Source organism: Penicillium oxalicum, chromosome VIII (assembly GCF_001723175.1).
Source record: "Penicillium oxalicum strain HP7-1 chromosome VIII, whole genome shotgun sequence".
Lineage (NCBI taxonomy): Eukaryota > Fungi > Ascomycota > Eurotiomycetes > Eurotiales > Aspergillaceae > Penicillium > Penicillium oxalicum.
In genome coordinates, this window is record NC_064657.1 from 677649 (window position 1) to 699097 (window position 21449).

General features: G+C 44.5%; 6 protein-coding genes and 1 non-coding gene across 7 annotated transcripts; 4 read left to right on the forward strand and 3 right to left on the reverse strand.

The window, feature by feature from the left end:
• Positions 1-1400: 1400 nt before the first annotated feature.
• POX_h09579 (uncharacterized protein) lies at positions 1401-2221 on the forward strand (the record flags this gene model as incomplete). The annotated part of the gene is made up of 4 exons (XM_050118331.1): positions 1401-1417; positions 1510-1589; positions 1660-1885; positions 1933-2221. 4 exons carry the CDS (start codon positions 1401-1403, stop codon positions 2219-2221), a joined length of 612 nt encoding a protein of 203 aa, XP_049965118.1.
• A 1499-nt stretch (positions 2222-3720) lies between these two features.
• POX_h09580 (putative transporter) lies at positions 3721-5864 on the forward strand (the record flags this gene model as incomplete). The annotated part of the gene is made up of 5 exons (XM_050118332.1): positions 3721-3953; positions 4020-4611; positions 4681-4884; positions 4968-5535; positions 5617-5864. The coding sequence occupies 5 exons, from the start codon at positions 3721-3723 to the stop codon at positions 5862-5864; spliced, it is 1845 nt and encodes a 614-aa protein (XP_049965119.1).
• Positions 5865-6291: 427 nt separating this feature from the next.
• Positions 6292-6406, forward strand: POX_rRNA038. The gene has a single exon (XR_007588129.1). It is a non-coding gene; the product is annotated as a 5S ribosomal RNA (ribosomal RNA).
• Positions 6407-7531: 1125 nt separating this feature from the next.
• POX_h09581 (uncharacterized protein) lies at positions 7532-8077 on the reverse strand (the record flags this gene model as incomplete). Its single annotated transcript, XM_050118333.1, has 2 exons — positions 7532-7795; positions 7895-8077. The coding sequence occupies 2 exons, from the start codon at positions 8075-8077 to the stop codon at positions 7532-7534; spliced, it is 447 nt and encodes a 148-aa protein (XP_049965120.1).
• Positions 8078-8417: 340 nt separating this feature from the next.
• POX_h09582 (uncharacterized protein) lies at positions 8418-8642 on the reverse strand (the record flags this gene model as incomplete). Its single annotated transcript, XM_050118334.1, has 1 exon — positions 8418-8642. The coding sequence occupies one exon, from the start codon at positions 8640-8642 to the stop codon at positions 8418-8420; it is 225 nt and encodes a 74-aa protein (XP_049965121.1).
• Positions 8643-9044: 402 nt separating this feature from the next.
• POX_h09583 (SET domain-containing protein) lies at positions 9045-11329 on the forward strand (the record flags this gene model as incomplete). The annotated part of the gene is made up of 7 exons (XM_050118335.1): positions 9045-9251; positions 9341-9418; positions 9489-9860; positions 9923-9967; positions 10037-10263; positions 10332-10893; positions 10988-11329. 7 exons carry the CDS (start codon positions 9045-9047, stop codon positions 11327-11329), a joined length of 1833 nt encoding a protein of 610 aa, XP_049965122.1.
• A 242-nt stretch (positions 11330-11571) lies between these two features.
• On the reverse strand, positions 11572-14216 carry POX_h09584 (uncharacterized protein; the record flags this gene model as incomplete). The annotated part of the gene is made up of 2 exons (XM_050118336.1): positions 11572-12288; positions 13425-14216. 2 exons carry the CDS (start codon positions 14214-14216, stop codon positions 11572-11574), a joined length of 1509 nt encoding a protein of 502 aa, XP_049965123.1.
• Between the last annotated feature and the right edge of the window lie 7233 nt (positions 14217-21449).

Sequence of the window (21449 nt, forward strand, 5' to 3'; positions counted from 1 at the left end):
ACAGAGAGATCAAGACATTCATAGGCAACCGCCAGGAACTTGAGTTTTCTTTCACCGACTACGACTGCACGAAAGCTATGCAAGTAATTGACATAATTAGCTAAATTGATGACAGGATTATTGGCAGCGCGAATCTTCAAGTCGACTTGGTATCTCGACAACTCGACGAATTTCTGAAAATGCGTTTCCGTCTACTTGTGAATGAGTGACAATTTTCTTCTTTTTTTTTCTTTGTTTTTCTTTTTTTTTCTTTGTTTTTCTTTTTTTTTCTTTTTTTTTCTTTCTTTTTTTTTACAAAGGATTAGGCTGCAATATTTTGTCTGCAGTGTCTCTCTAGTCCCGTGTGTCTCCTCAGCCCCGACGGCGCGTGAGATCAAATGGAATATCGGCTCTATCATCAAGTCAAAAGCGTCCATGTTCGCCCGATGTTGCCCCATGCTCTCGACGCAGAGAGATTTCTTTTTCTAGAAAAGAATTTGCCTCGTTAGACCGACCGATTGGGAGGACTAAATGAATATGGGTAGCAATCACAACACAGTGCTGGCACGCGGAGTGCCGCCCATTCTTGAGTGTCGGTTGACATAAGCTATCTTGATGAATTTATAAGTTTTTGGCTTGAGGCGATGACACGAGAACGCAAAATAACCTAGCCCCATCCTCCCTAACTCAAAATAACGACTCGCAGATCTCCCGATAGGAGGAAAAGAAACCAATGAAACCTTAAACTTGGCTTCCCAATTCGACGTGACTTGGAGGTCTACTAGGATTCCGAAAGGAGACTGCCGAAAGGGAGCATCCAAGCCAAAAAGAGTGTGATGGGGATACACTTTGTGTCTGAGAGAAAACTCGATCATGTGCGCAAGGGTAGTCTCCTGACTGGTCCCTTCGGACAGATTAGGTTGCAGAGACTGCGGTCGTCGTGTATGCGTGGCGGCTAAGCATCCTCATTTTGAAGAGGTGGTGCTGTTGGTGTTCGAGACGCCCTGTGGAGAAGTTTGAGAACACGAGAATCCGATCCGTGCAGATTGACCTGGCGATACGAGAATGCGAGAATGCGAGCCGCTGTCATAAAGACCCTGGACCGGACAAGGGCGAAAGAGCATAGATGACAGCGAATACTCCTGAATCATAAATTTTAACCACTGCCTCGGAGCATCAAACTCCTGTGTTTCTGATCCCAGTATACACTCTATGGTCCACTCAGAGGGACGCTTTCGACATAACCCGAGACTGGGGCTCCAGTGTGATCTGATTACCCGGTCCTGTTCACCAGCTCTGGTTTGGCTAAAAAGACGACCAGCGGTTATAAGAGATGGCGTCTTCTCAGGTGACATTTGCATTTTGCTAGATTCAACTTCTAACCGTTTTTTTTTTCGTCTAGATTTAGCTCGCGGAAAACCATGAGACCCAACAATCTGTACGCGTACAAGGCATCCGTGGGTCGCAGCCGTCATATTCATCATTCTCTCCGGAGGCTTAACTATCGTCCATTCGCTTCAATCAATCAAGTCTCGATGTCGATACTTTATCCCCTTCCTCGTGGGAGGAGTCTGTAGGTCGCACCGCCGTCGTCCTGGACTTCAACTTGGGTGAGAGGTCTCGACTAACTTCGTTTCTCTTCCCACAGTTCAGATCATTGACTACGTCTGCCGTGCCAAGGACCACCATATCCTGCATCCATTCCAGTCCACGCCATTCAACCCTTGCCTATACTTGCAGCACCAGTGCTCTACGCGGCATCCATCTACGTAGTTCTGGGCCACCTCGTGACACACCTACATGCGGAGCAAATGAGCCTCATCTGCGTTAGATGGATGACCAAGATTATTGTCGCGGGCGACGTCCTCTCCATCCTCACTCAATCTGCTGGCGGAGATATTATGGCGTCCGGTACTGCGACATCTCAAAAACCGACTTTAACATTGTCATTAGTGGATTGCTCATCCAGCTGATCTCCTTTGAATTTTTCGTCGTGATCTCTGCCATCTTCCACTTCCGCATTGGCCGACAGCCGACACCCTGGGCCCAGAAAGACCGAGTCCTGTCAATGCGCCGTACGTGGCGTGAACGAAACTGGGGCTCTCTCTTGCTGACGCTGTACATGACGAGTGGACTGATTCTCATTAGGTCGATCTTCCGGGTGATTGAATATCAGGGTGGGCCTGACGGCTATTTCATCACGCTCGAGGCCTATTCATTTATCTTTGTCACCCATATCTGAAGACTCCGCATTGAACTCAGGGCGGATCGTAAGCGCTTCGGTGATGCATGAAGAAGCTCAAATGGCATATTAAGCGCAAAGGATTACGAGAAACTTGTAGAGTGGATACTATCGGATTGGAATTTGCTGAGGTAGAACCTTGCTCCAAATGGAAGATATTTGCACGATTTCTTTACCTCGGCCACCGCCTCGTCCTCGGACGCTAAGTAAGCATGATGTTTGTATAGTATTACTAGTAGTATTTCTGAAGATATATACTAGTAGATACTTGAAATATCTGAAAGGCCAAGTTTAGCCAACAGCCTGAAGGATTCCCGATCAATGGTTTCGTGGCAGTAGCTGCGCGGATGAACAAAAGAACAAAGTCAGTAGAGAAAGATGCACGGCCGAGCATTCCTCTTTTGGAAATATGGGAATGAACGGAATGGTTATGGAGAAAAAACTTGAGAGAATTTGCCCTCTCCAGATGTTTGCTGGCCCAGCAGTCAGGTGTCTTGAGGGGGTTTCTCCTAGTCATAGGTTTCCCTCTTCCTTCTTCCTTCTCCCCTCTTTAGACTCCCTAATTCAGATGTCTCGCCTCTAGATTGCTTCCTTGCCTCTAGATCTATAGGTCTACCAAGACTGATCTAGTGCTTTCAGACTGCTGCCTATGTCGTTCTGCTCCATGTACCACGTATTTTGTTCTGAATCACTGGTACCGTAATTCAATTGTTGTCAACTTCCAATCACCGGGTATTGGCAAGTGGAGTCTGTCACACAGCTTCTATCAAATTCTGCAGACAAGTGCCCCCAGATTCTGTTTCTGTCATATTTTGGCCCTTGTTCTGTGACGCTCTCGAGTCTGGTTCTGCTGTCCTGGAGATTCTGCCCGAGCAGAATGCGCTGACTAACCGCCGAGACAGTCGGACCTGTCCACCTGCAGGTACCTACTGTTGTGCTGCCTCTGGCATACTCAAAGCATGTACCGCCTCCGTGCCGCGCGCGGGTGGGCCCGGTGGATCTTCTTTGCAAGAAACCCCGGCTGCACCATCGACCCGATGACGTTGAGTTTGGCGATGGTGGCATGTGTTAAGTGAATTCGCTATATCGGGATCGAAGAATCAGGAGGTTGAATGTCAATCAGGGTTGAATCTGAGATATCCGGTTATGCATCGCTCTGTGGTCGAATGTTTTTTCGTTTTATCTTTCTTCTTTTCATTTTTGACAACTGCGAGAAGGGAGACCCAAATGATTGCGCCACGATACGAATCAAGAAAAATTCTTTTCTGTACAGTAAAAGTCAAACGTGGTCCCCAAGGGCAACAGCAGATCGCGATCACTCGGCTACGCTTTGCTACAATAGGGGCGGCTTTGCATCGTAAATTTTCTATTTCAGTACTTCTCCCCTCGTGGGACTCGCTCTGCTTTCTACTGAATTTTTTTTCTCCCGACGATCCATCATCGCCGGCCTTTTCATTCGACGTTAACCCTCCTACCCGGCACAAAACTGCCAATCCACCATGTCGTCCACCGAGGATGTCCCCGAATCCAACAGGGAGCCCTTGACCAGAAACGCATCCGCCACATCCTATTCCTACGAGAATCTCACAGGATGGAAGAGCGTGCGTGTTCTTCGAATTGGGAGGGGCATGTACCACGATGTCAAGAGGCGTCTTCCGTATTACTGGAGCGACATTCGTGATGCGTGGACGTACCGGACCGTTGCCAGTATTATTCGCATGTACTTTGTCAAGTAAGCATCCCTCCTGTGACACGCTTCGTGGATGAATTCCTTTCTCATGGGGATGGAATGCTCCAGCCTACTCCCCGCAATTGCATACACCTTGGATATGTACCGCAGAACCGGCAATTTCTACGGAATCAACGAGGCGCTGTTCTCCTCGGCGCTGGCCGCCATGGTGTTTAGTCTTTTTTCCGCGCAGCCGCTGACGATCGTCGGCATTACTGGTTTGATCTCGCTCTTCAACTACACCATTTACGACATCATCATTATCTATGAGCCTGCGATCTATCCCGAGTTCATGTGTTGGGTTGGCATTTGGGGTGCCATTTTCCATTGGATTGTGGCGCTTTGCAACATCTGTGACTATATGCGCTACGTGACGGACTTTTCGAGCGAGGCTTTTGCCTTTTATGTGGGCACCATCTATATCAGTGGGTCGACGTCGCTTCTTTCCGCACACTTGGGCTGGCATGAGCTGACCTGGGCCTCAGGCAAGGGAGTGGAGGAGATCATCAGTGAATTCGAGAGCAAGGGACCGACCGCGGGTTATATGAGCGCCATGGTGGCAATCCTCTATTTTTTGACGATATGGACTCTGGAGAAGATTGGCTCCAGTACCATCTGCCGCCCTAGTCTTCGAGGCTTACTGGCAGACTATGCATACCCGGTAGGCGTTGAGGCGTTGCGAGAATATGGACACACAAACAACTGACACAAACACTGCGTCTTGGTCTAGATCGGGACCATCTTCTGGGTAGGATTCACGCACATCCCCGGCCCATTGAAAGCGGCCGACGTGACTCGAGTGCCCATCAGCCGAGCGTTCTACCCAACTCAACCGCGCAGCTGGCTGATTCCATTCTGGGAGCTCGATGCCAAGTGGGTTTTCGCAGCCCTTCCCTTTGGGTTTCTGGTCATGTTGCTCTTCTACTATGACCATGTAAGAAGCATCCGCGGGTCTAGTCCGACCTGTCATCCCTGATTCCTCCGAGTCTTGTTTAGTAACTTGCAATCTTCATCTAGAACGTCAGCAGCTTAACCGCACAGGCCCGTCAGTTCCCGCTGAAGAAACCTTCCGGCTTTCACTGGGACTTTTTCCTTCTCGGATGTACAACCTTTATTGCGGGAATCATCGGGATTCCATTCCCCAACGGCTTGGTTCCCCAGGCTCCCGTGCATACCGACTCGCTGACAATCTATGAGACTGAACTCCGGATCATACCCACCGGCGAAGGTGAGGGCGAAGAGATTCGGCGTCCCATCGTCAACCCGACTGCCGTCGTGGAGCAGAGAGTGTCTCATTTCGTGATGGGCTTGGCCATTATCGGCACCATGACCGGTCCATTACTGGTTGTACTCCATACGATGCCGTCGGCGGTTTTCGCAGGCGTCTTTTTCATCGTCGGTTGGGGGTCTATCGGGTCCAACGGCATTGTGAACAAGGCGCTGCAACTTATCCAGGAAGATCGGTTTATTTCGCGCGCAGAACCTCTGCTCAGAGTGCCCAGTCGGAAAATCCTGCTGTGGATTTTTTGCCAACTGGTAGATGTTGCCGCCTGCGTTGCAATTTCCCAGACCATCGCTGCTATTGGTATGTCATGATATACGATCTTCTCCTTGCTTTGTTCATCCATCAAACCAGATCACTGATGAAAAGGGAAATGATTGTCAGGGTTTCCCGTGTTGATCATCGCTCTCATTCCCTTCAGAGTCTGGGCGATTCCCAAGATGTTTACCGCTGATGAGATCAGCGTGCTCGATGACATGACAGCCAACAATGAAGCTGTTCTCCGCAGTCTCGGTGGAGCGCCGCGATTCCCGGAAGAAAAAGAAGGACCCCGGCAATATGGTCTTGAACGCCGCTACTCTGAACGGAAGAAGGGCCCTGAGAGGCAGAGAGCAGGTAGCATCCACCGCTGAGGGAGGACGCTTTCTTGCGTCGAGGCGCGATCTCGAACAGGGACACGTCGTTCGAGGCTTACTTGTTGATACGAGGCCCATTGGATCGGTATCGAACGAAGCATCCAGTATTGGTCCAACAGACAGACCAGAGTCCACTTTTCAAGAGAGCCGGGACAAAGGGGTGAAGGTCTTGATGGCGCGCAGACGTGCCGGCATAAACTATAGTCCACTTGAACAAATAATGCATTCGCACCATCTGTGTGTCATCCTCCCTATGTTTAGACATGGCTTGTTCAGAAGAACTCGGTATGCTATACGGACGCCGAGGCAATTGAGTAGCAACACTTTGCTGGATCTATTTGCGAATCGTGGATAAAATCTCGTTTTTGCCACCTCTAGAGCTGCTATGAACATTGATGTTTCTTTACACAACATTGTCTAGCACATACGACCATAGGGTGTGGAGAACAGGGCTTCCCGTCCGCTCAGCCGTACTTAAGCCACACGCCGGTCAGTTAGTAGTATGGTGGGTGACCACATGCGAATCCTGACTGTTGTATGTTTTTCAAGCATTTTTTTGCCTAGCCTTGGTACAATTCCGGGGAGAGTTTATTCTAAAATAGGGCTAAAGGAGGGAGTTTATACAGAACTTGATATTTTTATAAACATTTCTGGTCGCCATTTCTACTTATATAGTCTTACTTACCTAGTCAGATATTCTTGAAGGATTATAAGCTATAGCTGTCGCTATCTAAGTGAAATCCACCGTAGGCCTTGCAATTACTCGCGGCGAGCCAGCCTTTTGGACTCGACATTCCGGCTCGATCGACTCGACTACTAGTGTATCACCGTCGTACGGCTGGCGAGTCGGACTTTCTGGCGCGAACTCGCGAGTAATTTTCCGCGGACCGGCTTTCCTGGCTCGCTAGTCGAGTCCAAAAAGCCGACTGGCCGCGAGTAATCGCAAGGCCTACTATACCAGCAAACCAAGCGCCAAGAGACTACCCTTCGAGCACAAATACACGCGTAAGCCTACCTGGCTTCCTCAGCAATCGCATAATAGTAGCAGCAGCACAGCTTCGAATCAATGCCTTGATCGATAATACTAAATACTACTCTAATGACCATGTCAGATGACTCCATGGTCACGTATACCCCACTCACAATCCCATTCACAAGTAATTCCGTCATGCAGCGAACCTAGTATGTCGTCGAGTTTGGGGATGCATCTACATCCACAGCACTGGCTGGCTCCAACATCTGTCCCGTGGGATAAGCTTGGTGCATCGATCAATCAGTAAATATTTGAAACGGATGCTCTATAGAGCGGGCGTATGATAACGTTTGTGTGTATATATGGCGATATTTCATGATGCGTAATTCTCTTGTTTTATGATTCTTGATGAAGAAGCTAAGTAGATGCTGCTTTCGATAGTCCTGACGAGGTCCAAATTGCTAGATATTAAGGAAAGCAATGACAAAAGAGGGACTGTAGTGCATCCCTATTAATCACAGCCGAGACCGAAACACAAACTGCTTCCAAAAATATAGAAATATGAGGCGTCTTGACAAGGCGGTAAATCTCATGGTTCCTTAGCTTTTCGCTCATCATCACTGCGACAGGAAACGCTCTCTTTGTCCGCTTTGTGAAGCTCGAGAGCGTTCTTGGGGATAGCCTTGGATTTCTAGACAGATTCATCGATAGTTCTGCGGGATTGAGTCTCACTAGTGACATACTCGGACTCCACTTGATCATCACCGAATTCAACGTCTGCCCCATCGTATGGCACGCTGGCATGGTAGCGAAGGAGAAAGAGATTCCACGGCGCCTCGTCTCTTTTCACGAAAGAATAGATTGGCGAAGCCCTAACCTTTAAGATCCCGAACTTGTTGTATTGTGCCTGGATGAGACGGCCATGTCGTGGTTCACAGAATGTCATCAGAAGAACCTATAGTATTTAAAAAATCCCATTGAGGAAATGATTAGTGTTCACAGCTTGCAATGTAACTCGATAGATCGTGGTGGGTACGTTATTGACGAAACGTACCGGAAACAGCGAGGTATCTTTGAGTTCATCCTGCTCTAGGCGATTCTTGATCGCCTGGGCAATACACGCCAGCTCGCAAAAAAGAAGTTTGCCCTGGAATACGACCCCTTCACTGCGCATAACGAGCATGAGATGCGGGTAAGTTAGGTTCTTATCTTTCCACTCGTATTTGCCCCTGATCATCCAATCTGCAACTTGCTGATTCCGTATACGGCCGCTAAGCTAGTCTCTCGGTGAAAGGCTACTGAGGAAGTCTGCTGGGATCTCTGAGAAAGGGCTGTCAATAAGGATTTGAGCCTAGCAAGAGATAGTAGAAAGTGACTTGAAGCGCTTGTTCTTCTTGCGTGTGTTATAATAGCGCGTTTCCAAGTAACAATAAATATATTCTGCGTTTTGCCCTATAAAGTTGAGCTCTTCTAGGTTAGGCTGGCGGCGACCTTCTATAACTTCTTTAGGGACCTTATAAAAAGCCTCGTCGTACTAATCGTGTTCGTCGATAGCGCCTTGACACTCGTCGAATAAATCAAAGATGAAATTTTGGAGTTCCTCGGACTGAAGGCTTGAATAGACAGGCGTGCAACGCAATGAAGCCTGGATCTTCAGGGTTGAACGCTTCAAGGGTGACCCTGAGCTCCGTGAGATCAGTGGATGAGTAGGTGGACTTTGGATCGGATCTGAGTGTTTCTAAAAGGCCCTCGACAGCCGTCTTGTACTCTGCTCGGAAGGAGACGCTGCTTTTTTCAGTCATATCGAGTGAGGGATCTGTTTTATCATCCAAGGGGCGAGGGTAAAGGTGAATTGTAGGTAAGAAAAAAAAGGAAAGGGTAGAGAAGGAAAAAGGTCGATGAGGAGTAGGAGGGGCAATATCAGTACGATTCGGAGTGTGGTATGGAGGTAAACATTACATTAGCTAGTACAGTGGACAATGATACTACCAACTTATATTAAAAACCTTGGGTACCTCTAGCTGAGATTCCTGACACCGCGGAAGTAGTACTTTCACATCGCCACATGCATGACGGCTATCGCCTGCCAGCCTTGGCGTTGATGCCTGAGTCAGCACAGCAGACTTGAACCTCCGCGGCTGCAAAGGTGACGAGTCCGACGAGAAAGCGTACGGCCGTAGTTCGCTCCCCACATCCTCCACACCATGCATCCGATGGTGCATCACCCGGTGGTGAACAAGTTGGCAGTTTTGTTTGAGAATACAGATTTTATACCAAGCCTAGCTTCTCTGTTGGAGTCCCTCGGCCCAAAAGGTGAGGGTGTCTGTCTACGTATCGACGCAGTATTGTGTGCTTCATCAAGCACCTTGAACTTGAATGGAGCAAAAGAGAATGTCAACCCGCTGCCATTGGTATGGATTCTTACATCTCTCTCCCTGGAATAATGGGGTATTCAGCGTCCGTATGATTGACTCTTTCTTCTTTTTTTGCTTCTGTATAGGGATGGTTGAGTGTTGAAAACAATCATGCCTTGACCATCACGCCGGGGCAGACCGAGTCCTTGAAATCGTCACCGCGAGTAAGTTCCACTCGGTGCATTGCAGGATCCAGATCGCGAGGACTTGGAAATGCTTATTGACCTTCATTAGCCCGGTTCTGTCTCGCAACTCGATAACGTGGAATGTCAATCCCCAGTGACCCCACAGTCTTTATTCTACGAATGCCACAGTCCCAGACGCAAAACCGTCAGCGGGTTGCGACCATCTGTTTCATCGATTCCGCTAGCGAGGACTGAGCCATCAGTAGCAGACAGTGATTCGAATGATGAGGATGATCCAAATTCACATGGTGTATTGAATCAACCCATAGTTCGCCAGCTTCATAGCGCGCGCTTTCCCCAACGCCAGAACCCAACGACAGGAACGGAGGCACCTACTCTGCAACCTTCTTCCATTGACAAACTCATCTGTGGAATCTGGCGTCAAGTGCACTCGCCTACCACATTGAGTGTGTCATTCCCGGTATTTGACTCCCTTGCATCAGTCTTGCTCTTGCCAATTAGTCACCGCTGACTGGAGCACAGGACCGCCGACCCGGGATTAGTCTTAGTACTGGTGTTAGTCAAGAAGTGAGCATTACTCTTTCTCTCTCCTTGCGAAGGCGCCCTGGTCTTTCGTTGACCCCGTTGCCGACATAGGTCTTTCGAGCAATCAGTGGTCTGTGCAAAGAATACTACAATCAAAGCCGATCTTCACGAGCTCTGGAGATGGTGGTTCAAGCCCACTGGGTGGAATGCTATGAAGCTCGTATTGCATCTATTGCCCTGGAACATCCCAGTTGTACGAAGACGGAAGCCCGGATCATGGCCCTCAAAGAAGCCTGCAACACGCTAGCCTGGCAGGAAAAAGAGCTCAGGAATCGACTGTATGTCGTCCCCTCCTTCTCTTTCTCTCTCCCGTCTATGTGGACGATAAAAACTGACGATGAGCCAGTGCGATTTGGCGTGGTTACAAAGAGATCAAGGATTCTGGGGGCTGGGCAAGCCTTGTTTTCGCCGGATCGGGGGTCTATCGCTTTTGCAAATACCGAATCGGGTTTAGAGACGGTCTCACTACTCGTCTGCGTCATATTGCCTCTAGTCTCGAAGTTGCGGCGGATACCCTGCACCCTGGCTGGCGGGACCTTCTTCGGATCGTGAGCCCTGACGAACAGCGTCGCTATTTTGGCCACCCCCATGAGTGGGTAACCGTCGACACCGGACCCCCTCTGCCGCTCAACAGTACCTACTCTCACCTTTCACTGCCCGAGGGCTTTCAATTCGAGTTTGTGGATGACTGTGTCCTCGATTATGACATTTTTGGCCAAGACGATCCCCGCCGGGTTCCGCAGATCGATCCTGATATCTGTGAAATATGTGGGAAGAAGCAGGCGGACGATATTGTCACCAACCAATGCTACTGCTTTCCGACATTATTTGGGAGTGTGCGGTATCCTCCACCTGTCCAATTATATCATACTGCAAGTGGAAAGAACAATGGGGTCATTGCGCGCTGCGTAAGTACGGGAATGAAACACTCTTTGCTTTTTCTGTTTTCTTTCATGACGTTTCCTACTCCCTCAAACACCAGCTAAACCTAACCTTCGACAGCAATTCGAGAGAGGAACAGCGATTGCCGAATTCGTGGGATACATTACGCGTGGAATTGACGGGCTCGACGTCATGATGGGTGGAACTCAGGAACGGCCCTATCAAATTTTCCAGGGTAAGATGGGAAATTTCACACGCTTCATCAATCACTCTTGTCGCCCAAATAGTCAGTTCCAGAGATTCTACTGGCGCGGGATAGAGCGTGTTCTTGTGGTCTCGCGGGGAGTCCCGGCCGGAAATGAGATCACGGTGGATTATTCGGATTTTTATTGGAGGAAGTTGAAGAAAAATTGTTTATGCGGAGAGCGCGCTTGTCGTTATGCCCATCAAGCAGAATCATAAGGGGTTGGGGTGGTCAGCGTGGCAACTCACGTCTACACAGCATGATTTTTTGGGCAGCATTTTGACTCCACTTTGTATATTCACTTAGTTTTCTCAGAGACGAGGCAAGTCTGAGAATCAACTAATCGCAAGGCAGAGAATCTGTCCAAGAAGAGCGATATTGTTTCATTTCTGATATAATTTTAACATAGTTACCTCGAATGAGTCTGTCAATCTTAACGAATCTTTCACATCACCTTCTGTCAACGTAGGGAAAAGGTAAACCAATTTTGCGCGTGCGACTGTCGCTTGGCAATGGGATTCTGAAAATTGAGCTCGCGTCGGCTCCGCTTGTCTAAGCGATTGGGATTCCAGTCATCAGTGAGGCAACCCCCCAGAACATCTTCTAGACTGAGCCAGGAATAGACCAGCTCTTCTGTCTTCCCCTTGTCATAGCCCATGTCGTCATGAATCGGCTTCTTGTTCTTGCAGAGCACCTTGAGTTCTCGGCATGCAACGTCTCCGTTCTTCTCCAGATATGTGCGCATCACGTCGCCAGCGCTTGTCACAATTCGGCTCATCACTTGACGGTGATTGATCCCCATTTCTTTGGCGCTTTGAGCTGAGCCGTCTGAGACATGAAGTATTAGAAGGACGAGGTTGGATATGAGTGATTCATCCGGCATGTACGCCGAAGTGAAGTACTGGACAAACTTCTCGTGCTCTTTGTCCCGGATGAGTCTGAGTAACTCAATGGAGCGTCTGTGCATCCCGAAGCAGTTGTACAGAATAATAGGCTCCTCTTCGAACAGCTTGGCCTTCAGAAAGGCGAGAAGCGGCAGTGGATCGAGGTTGTGCGCGCTTAACCATCTCCGGGTGATGATTTGTTCTGGATTAGACTTGTCTAGCTCCTTGGCGGGTAGTGACTCGAGTGATATCTTCTGGGAAAGCTCATCCAGGACTCGGTGGGTGCTTTGATCCTAGCAGATTCTTCAGATCTAGGTCCATACTTAGCAAAGAGTAATTCGGCTACTGCTGTCGTAGACTTGACTAAGCCTGGGTTCTTGCCGTTGGGCTTATGAAATCTTGAGCTCTGTAGCCGACGAGATGCCCGTGGCTAGCTAAAGCCGGTTTAAGGATTCCTTCGCGGTCTTGGGTCGTGATCTAATGAAAATATGAAATTCTCTATGAATCTTGACGAAAACGTCTATATCAGGCTACCTTAGGTTCTTGTGCGTGGGGGTCTTGATGATTAGATTATGCAAGAAGGCTAGTTGCTGCACATTATACCACTGGCTTATAAGGTGCTGACTGACAATTTGCATTCTTATGTTGAGGTAGTAGAGTATCAACCTACAGAGAATAGCATGCTTTGAGAGAAACTCGTGTTTCTCGGGTGGAGATCCTACTCCGTTGAGCTTCGAACGAGCGCGAGCATCCTGGAAGAAGTCTTGGATAATCTATGTCTCCATGGTCATCCCGATGTTTTGAATTTCTCTGTCGCCTTCCTTTGGCCAAAACTTCGGCTGGGGGTAAGTTTCAGATAGTTGGAAGTAGTTATCGATAGTCTTCTAATCCGAAGTCTAGACATTCGCAGATCCTGGAACGCGCTCAAGTTACTGTGTCGTATCGTGTGATGAACGTCGAGGAAGATCTGCGACGCAAAGCAGAGCCAGAGAGAAACTTTTTTGGTTTTGGTATACTCCGAAAGACCTTCTGAGATCGCATCTCTAACAGGAAGCCTGATTTTGAATGTATCGATCATGCAAAACTCTGGCAGAATCGACAATAAGATGATTTTGTCCTTATTGAACCTCTGACCTAGATATATCCGCTCTCTGTCCGCTTTCGAATTGTAGGTGCCAAAATATCCTTTCTTGAAGACTGGTAGGTGGCCGTCCTCAATGATATCTGCAAATGATTCGAGCAGAACCTTGGTTGGCAAATAGCACTACTTAGCTATATCCGCTGTATTCTTGTTGTTTGGTAAGCCAATCTCCATCGATAAAGCAGCGGAGATACCACGTCTCAGAACCGCGATGTGGTAGATCATTTCCTGTATATCTTTCCTCTGCCTGCGAAGGGCAACCCTCTATTCCATTTCCACTTCCCGCACTAGGTCTTGAGCAAGTGTCAGAGCGCTATCTGTGACCACGGAGGTGTTCATAAGGTCGATTTTCTTATCCCGGTATTCTGCCCAAGTGATCGAAATGAACGTGCGTATGTTGTTGAGATCTTGAAGCAAGCACAGGTTTTTGAAGTATAACTGCCCTAGGAATAACTCTGCATCATCACTTTCCTCCTCCTCGACAACATTCACCTTGACAATCTTCTTCGATTCAACGGGTGCTGGTGCTTGCTGGGATCTTGTAGCCTCCTGCGGTTCCTCGATTGTGAGAACAACAAATTTGTTTAAGAATCTGATACCATGAGGATCGTCACGGTCTGACTCCAAGGTTTGTGGTGTGGGCTTGGCGTCTGACTTTGAGGGCTGCTTAGACATCCATTCCAGGTCACCACAAATCTGCTCCAGCACAGTGACGAAATGGGCATGTCGATCATTTCCTGCGGAATCACCCTGACCCAAGAACCAGGAAGTCACGGCTTTTCTCAGTTTGATGGCACGTTTTGCAATGGCGAGTATTGACGCAGGGACCGGAAGAGCAGAGTTTGCAATCACCCCGGCAAACTTTTGCAGATCTTTGGTAGTCGCACTATATTGAAACGGTTCTGCATTTGAATCGTTGCGTTTGCTCTCGCGTTTGCCTTTCTTTACAGCGGAATGCGCGACTTCAAGGCCGGGCGGATAGTAGCCGCATTTACTCGCCGTCTCGAGCAGCCAAGCTGCGAATGTATTGGTGTCTGTTTTGTAGCGTTCATAACTGCTTTGAAGAAACTCAGGCAACATGATTCTACACCCACTAGCCGAGCCAGCGATGCAAAGTCACAAAAAGCCAAAAGAGATTAGCTTGTAGCTCGTGAAACCGAGGAGAATGAGGCTTCTCAAAAACAGCGAATCAGAATATAGCGTGGTGTGTGTTGAATTTAGCAAGCTTAGGAGAAACTTTTGCATGAAGCAGTAGAAGCTCGGTTGATGATTGCGAAGCAAAGCAACGACATGGAAACGACAAGTTCTCACTTCCGACAGAATCCCTGCGCAATGATTCGTTGCTAGAAGCGGTGTAAATTGAGGATATCAGTGGTGTGACAACAGGAGCAACTTCGCGTTTTACATATACAAGGTTTGGTGGCCGCGCTTGCGCGGCCCCTGTTCCTTTTTGTACTAAAGGAAATATTATAGGTAATCGCAGAGATTTGTATTCCGTGCCCTTAGGGTAGGGAAACTATATTAGCTAGTTAGAGCAGATATATCAGTGGCCTATGTAAATATACTACGACCCACCCACTGCGCGAATTCACGTCTCATGCGCAGATTTTCAACATATTTAGCAGCACCCCTCCAAAATTAATTTAACGCCCCCCTGAATTAACATACATCTCAAAATCGGCGGATTTGGAAAAGTTCCTCATCCGGTAGATTCGCTAAGATATTATCTGGGCTATAAAGATCGTATTTTTCTGTCTCTTCTGCCTATTTCTTACCCCGCAGCTTCTTAGAAGGGGGCTTCGAAGGGGTTAGTTTATCTACCTCGATACCTATAATACTACAATCTTTCTCAAGTTTTTTAAGAAGATCCCTCTTGTAACGAGATCTACTTGCACAAGGTAGAAAGACTTGATCGTCAGGGAAGAAGAGGGCGCCGCTAGTCAGCATTGAATTCCAAGACTAATTCTTAAGGATCCCTCGAGGTAAGAAGACCTTAATCTTTTATATATATACTAGATAAATATACTATTTTTACTAATCTTATTATTAACCTACTAGTATCTATTAGGACCTAGAAAGGATATCTAATAGCGAGAGTCCTTAATCTACTGAATCTTAATATTATCCTAGATTAGGACTTCTTAGCTACTAGTAATCCCTCTATTAACTATGTTATCTTTATAATAACTATCCGTAACTATAAATAATTATATTAGATCGAATTACTTATTTCGCTCTAGGCCTTGCAATTACTCGCGAGCCAAGGACTCGCGAGTTCGAGTCAGAAAGTCTGGCTCACGATATTAGGGGGTTTGTATCGCAGGACAGAGAACCTGTTAGCTAGGCAAAGAGTAAGTCTATAGGGTCTGATTTCAAAGACTGAATCTTGGAGTCCGGGTAGGCTCTACTAGTTCCTATAATATATATATAGCGTTTCCGCGTACCGAGTTCCTACAGCCCTACATAGAGTCCTTAGGGTTGTTACCCCAAGGCGACGCGGGGTCGATTTAACAGTGAATCGTCTCGAGTTATCACGTATAATATATACTATAATAACTATTCCCTCCTTCTATACTAGTCGCCCTAACTAGGGATATTTTATTTAGGAGATACTATAACTCAGACTTTATTGTATTACTAAGAGAATAAATCGTAGGTATATCGTATACAGAACGCTACGTCCTTAAATTTAGGAGATATAGGTATAAATAAAGGATTCTTATATTACGTAGCTATACTTTCCTACTACTATCGGCGATACTATTTAAAAGAAAGCGCGCTAGGGCGTTTAATCCTTATTTAATAGATTAGCGTTAGTTAGGGAGCTAAGAATCTATCCGTAATAGAGTATTTTATTAATAATTCGCTCTCGAAGATTTATAGAATCGATATTCCCGCGGATAAGGATATTTTAACTTTAATCTATTTCCCTTACTTAAACTTAGTTCTAGAATACCCTATTATTATCAGAATTATTATCGCTACGAGGCTACTAGTAGGATAGGCTATATACCTCCTACGCTAAACTTCGTAACTATAAGCCCTAATTTTCTCTAGTATCTAAAGTATTTCGGTAGGGCTAAGATAGAGTATAACTATCTAGTTATATAGTCCCTTTCGCTATAGAGTACGAGTTTAACTACTTAGGGTTAGTACTCTATAATACCTATAAGAGTAACTATAATATATATAAGACTATAAGTTTTCCTCTTTCCCGAAATAATTCCGAATTACTAATAGGTTATAAGACTCCTATATTAATAATCTAGGATATATAGGTATTTATTTTCTCTTAAAGATTTATTAGGTAATCTTTAATAGTACCTAGGAGATTATTATAGCGCCTAGGCTATCGTACGTTCCAGTTTAGCTAGTCGGTATTTATTCTAATCTATTTTAGATAAGTAAGGATTACTATAACTTTCTTAGGGGTCGTATAGGCCTATAAGAAGAAATATATTTTCGAAGGTCCGAAGTATATATAAAGGTATAGATTACCTATAATTCCTTAACGATTCGTTCTAATAAATTCCCTTTATAAGATACCGTCGTTTTTATTCGGAAAAGATAGTATTATTCGCTAGAACCTTATTATACTTTTAGTCCTCTCTTAATACGTACAGACTAATATCTAGTCTTAAAGAAGGGATACTAGGTTTATATTATAGTAGACTAGGCTAGTAAACTTTACTAAGTACTTAGAGACTATAATAATAGCGAATAGTATACTTATAGTAGAAGCGACCGCGATAAAGAATATAGTATTAGAGTTTATAGAGTATTTCTAAATAAATTATAGTAGATTCGATCTAGTTTATCTTATACGTTTCTATATATTTTTAAACTTCGCGATAGATTATTTTATATTTTATATATTCTTTTAGGTACCTATTTATTATATTTAGAGGGCTAGTCCTTCTATTTAACTAGGAAATAAAGTTATCTACTAATCTTCGTCTTCCTTTAACTTCTTCGACTTCGTATTCTTAGTTATCTTTAATAAGATTAGGAAGCAGGAGTATTTTAGGAGCGCTTATAATAGATTATTATACTATTTTTCTAGAAGTATGATTCGAAGAGTAAAGAAAGGTTGATTTTTGAAGTATATCTATAGTATCTCTTAAATATTAGGTCTATAAGGATAGTTACAGGACTATATAGGGCTAAATAGGGGTATTTACGTAAGCTATAACTTACGTAACTATCCTTCCGGGATCTTATCCTCCCCTACTTAGACTAAACTCGTCCCGAGCTTTAGGATAATATAGTCTAAGCTTACTATCGCTCCGTTCGGTTATATTTATAGGTTCCTATCTTAGTATATTTATATATATAGGGTAAAGTTAAAAATAGTAAGGGTTTAATAAAGGAAAAGGTATAATATTATTTCTAGCTACTTATAACTACTATATATAGCTAACGGTCGCTAGAAGCTCCTATTAGGGTAGTCCGGAGGAATAAAGGATCCCTTATTATAAATATAGGTAAATTCCCCTAATCGCTTCTTCTTCTCTTTATCCTTCTTTCTTATCTCTTCTAATACTATCTAGGTTATCCTATATATTCTAAGACTTTTTCCTAGGCTAGGTAGCTTACTCTAAGTCTAAACTAGATCTTTAAGTAGCTAATAGGTTTTTAGTTCCTCCTTATCCTTCTTCTAAGCTAGTAGTCGATCCTCCTATTAAGTTCTCTTCTACCCCTTTATCTTCTCTCGTTCTTAACCTCCTCCTGCTAGCTACTCTATTAAGCCCTTAGTAGTCTAAGAACTAGTCTATAAGTAATTAGGAGCTTCCGGAGTCTCGTACTCCTATTCTATCGCCTTCTCCTAAGCCTTCCTCTAGCGACTTTATAGAGTATTAGGTCTAGACCGCTTAGTCCCGGATAGCTCTATTAATAAGGAAGAGGGCTATTAAGATAAAGTATTCCCTAGCTAAGATCTTTATAAATACGCGCAAGAGTAGATTCCACGCGTATAACGCGTAGACTAAAGGGCTATAGATAGGCTTAGATACCTATAGGAATCCCTTAGTAAGCTAGTTTAAGACTAATTATATAAAGGACTCCTAGACTTATAGCGCGCGGATCCGAGACGTAGACTAGAGAAATATTAATCCGAAGGATTATAGTACTCTTACGAAGCTTTAGGCGGCTTTTACTTAATAGGTCGGTAAACTAGCCCCTACTAGTACGAAGTACTAGTTATATAGTAACTAGAATAGCTTATTTAATTCTTGCTATATCTTCGGGACCCTATAAGAGGATCTATTAGGAGGCGGAGGCTATAGAAATTACTAGTTTAATAGTAACGCGTCCTAGTATTTCTTACGAAAGGATAAGCTCCTCGATCCTTAGATATAGGAGTATTATAATAGGATATACCCCTCCTATATATTAGTTAAAGATAGGAAGGTACGTCTCCCTCTATTCGTCTATAATACCCTATACTAACTATTAGTAGCGCGATCTAAAGGACAAGAAGCGGTCCTATAATAACGATAGTAGCGAGGGTAGCTCTAAGAAGAAGAAGAAGAATAGCTAGGGTAGTAAACCCGAGAAGGGGAAGGATAAGGGTAAGGATAAGACTAAGAATAATAGTAATTTCTTTAAGAATTCGTAGCTATCTAGTCCCCTAAAGGATCCTTAGGTTTACGATAAGAACGACTTTATAGTCGCGTTAGAGACCTATAAGGCGATTCCGGAGATAATCGCGGCTTTAGAGAGCGATCTTAAGGTCCTAGAGGCGTACCTAGTTAAGAATAGGTAGATTAAGCTTAAGGATAATAATAACGATAATAATAATAATAATAGTAATAGCGACAAGAACCTATTCGTCTCTATTAAGAAGTATTTAGGGAAGTAATCTCCTTTTCGTATACTTTCGGCGTTAGTATAGATAGTTAAATTTAATATACTTTATTAGACCTTGCAATTACTCGCGGCGAGCCGGCTTTTTGGACTCGACTCGCGAGCCGGCTCGTACCTCTGGCTCGAACTCGCGAGCCGGAAGACTCGCGAGTCCCTGGCTCGCGGAAAATTACTTGCGAGCCGGAAAGACTGGCTCGAACTCGCGAGTCAAGTCTTCCCGCTCGTACGGTATTGTAAAATCGAGCCGGTAATTTATTATTATATATAGCGAGCCAGAAAAACTCGCGGTTCGATTGGCTCGATTACTAGTGTATTACCGTCGTACGGCTCGCGAGCCGGACTTTCTGACTCGAACTCGCGAGTAATTTTCCGCGGGCCGGCCTTCCCGGCTCGAACTCGCGAGTCCTTGGCTCGCGAGTCCTGCGAGCCGGTTCGCGAGTAGCGCGAGCCGAGGACTCGCGAGTAATTGCAAGGCCTACTACGTATTCCCGGACCTATATAGCTAGGGTCGCCTACGCTAGGTATAGGTCCTACGCCTTTATTAGCTTTCCTATAAGATACTTTATTAATATACAGCCAAGTAGACTATTAAGGTTTTCTACTTTCCTATTCGTATAGGGGTAGTAAGGGGTAGTTAGCTAGTACTAAGTTTTTAGTAGGTTTAGGTAGTAGCTAACTATACCCGAAAGAAGATTTAAACTATTATTAGAGAGGATCTTGAGTAGCGCTCCGTAATTTATAAAGATTTCCTTATGGAGGAAGGTTCTAAGTACTTCTTCCGTAGCTTCCGGGATAGCTCTAGCTACTAGCTATCCGGTTATATAGTCGATTACTATAATAATCTATCTATTACCGTTCGGTATTATTAGTAGTTATCTAATAAGGTCGATCCCCTACTTCTAGAAAGGCCTAATCCCTTTAGTTACTAGATAGTAGGCCGTTTCCTATTCTAGGGCCTTCTTTAATCCCTAAGAAACCTAGTACTAAGGGCACTTGCGTGCTATAGTCTCTATATCCGCTCCTTACGAGATATAGGGAATTCTTTAAACCCGGCCGCTTAGCCGAGATCTTCTTTAGCTATGGTTAGTATTTAGGAATATAATTAAGGTTTAGGTAAATTTAATAATTTAGGTGATTTGGATAGGATTTAGGGATAGAATTTAGTAAGAAGGGAGGTTTGTAGGGGATATATAGTATTGTTATTATTAGTATATTATAGTAGGGTCTGAAGTAAGAGATATTAATATTGAGAGAGTTTGCCCTCTCCAGATGTTTGCTAGGCCTAGTAGCGGTTATATATCTTGAGGGTTTTTCCCCTATCGTGGGTTTTCCCTCTCTCTCTCTTCTTCCTTCTCCCTAGACTTCCTAATCCCAGTTATCTCGCCTCTAGATTGCTTCCTTGCCTTGTAGACCTATAGGTCTATTAGGTTATAAGCCCGATCGCAATAGTAAGGCCTAAATTTGTGAAAACCACAGGTTCTCAAATTTTCAATTACTAAATCTATTAAATTCGGCTATAGAAGCTATAATCACGAAAATCACTAAATCACTAAATTCTAAATTCAAATCATCAAATCTAATATAAATTTAACAAATTCAACTAGGCTATAGAAGCCAGAAATTCACTAAATATAATATAATTAACTAGGCTATAGAAGCTAAATCTAATATTAACAAAAGGAAAGACGCGTCTGTTAATATTTGTTAGGACTACTATAACATTAATATCTCTTATTTCAAACCCTACTATAATACACTAACACTATATATCCCCTATAAACCTTCCTTCTTACTAAATTCTATCTCTAAATCCTACCTAAATTATTAAATTTACCTAAACCTCTATTATTATATTCCTAAATACTAACTATAGCTAAAGAAGACCTTAGCTAAGCGGCCGGTGTTAAGGAATTCCCTATATCTCGCGAGGACTATAGTAAGTTCTTTACCCTAAAATCCTAAGGCTAACTAGTAAACTAACTTACTAGCGCCCCTAAAGAATTTACCCTTAACCTACTTAAAATATTAGAAAGAACAGAAGACTTCGAGGACTAGTTCAGAGATATATACTAAATCCTTAAAAAGAAAGGACTCTATCGTCTCGTTAACCTAAAATATAATAGACCTAAAGTAATATCTAACGAAGCAGAAACTTAGGTCGAATACTCCTATACTATATAGATATAGCTCTAATAGTCTATTTCGAAGGATATCGATATAATAGTCAAAGCTATAAGATTCCGATACGAATTCGCTAATAAATATATTATTAGCTTAAAAAAGGCCCTCTATACTACTAGCTTTATTCCTAGCAAAAAGAAGGTAACTAGGGTTCTACGAACCTACCGAGCTAACTACCTATCGGTAATCGATTTTATATATAAATTTCGTAGTACCTATACTAAAGTAACAGAAGAAGTCTAACTTACCCTAGGTATAATCGTTTCC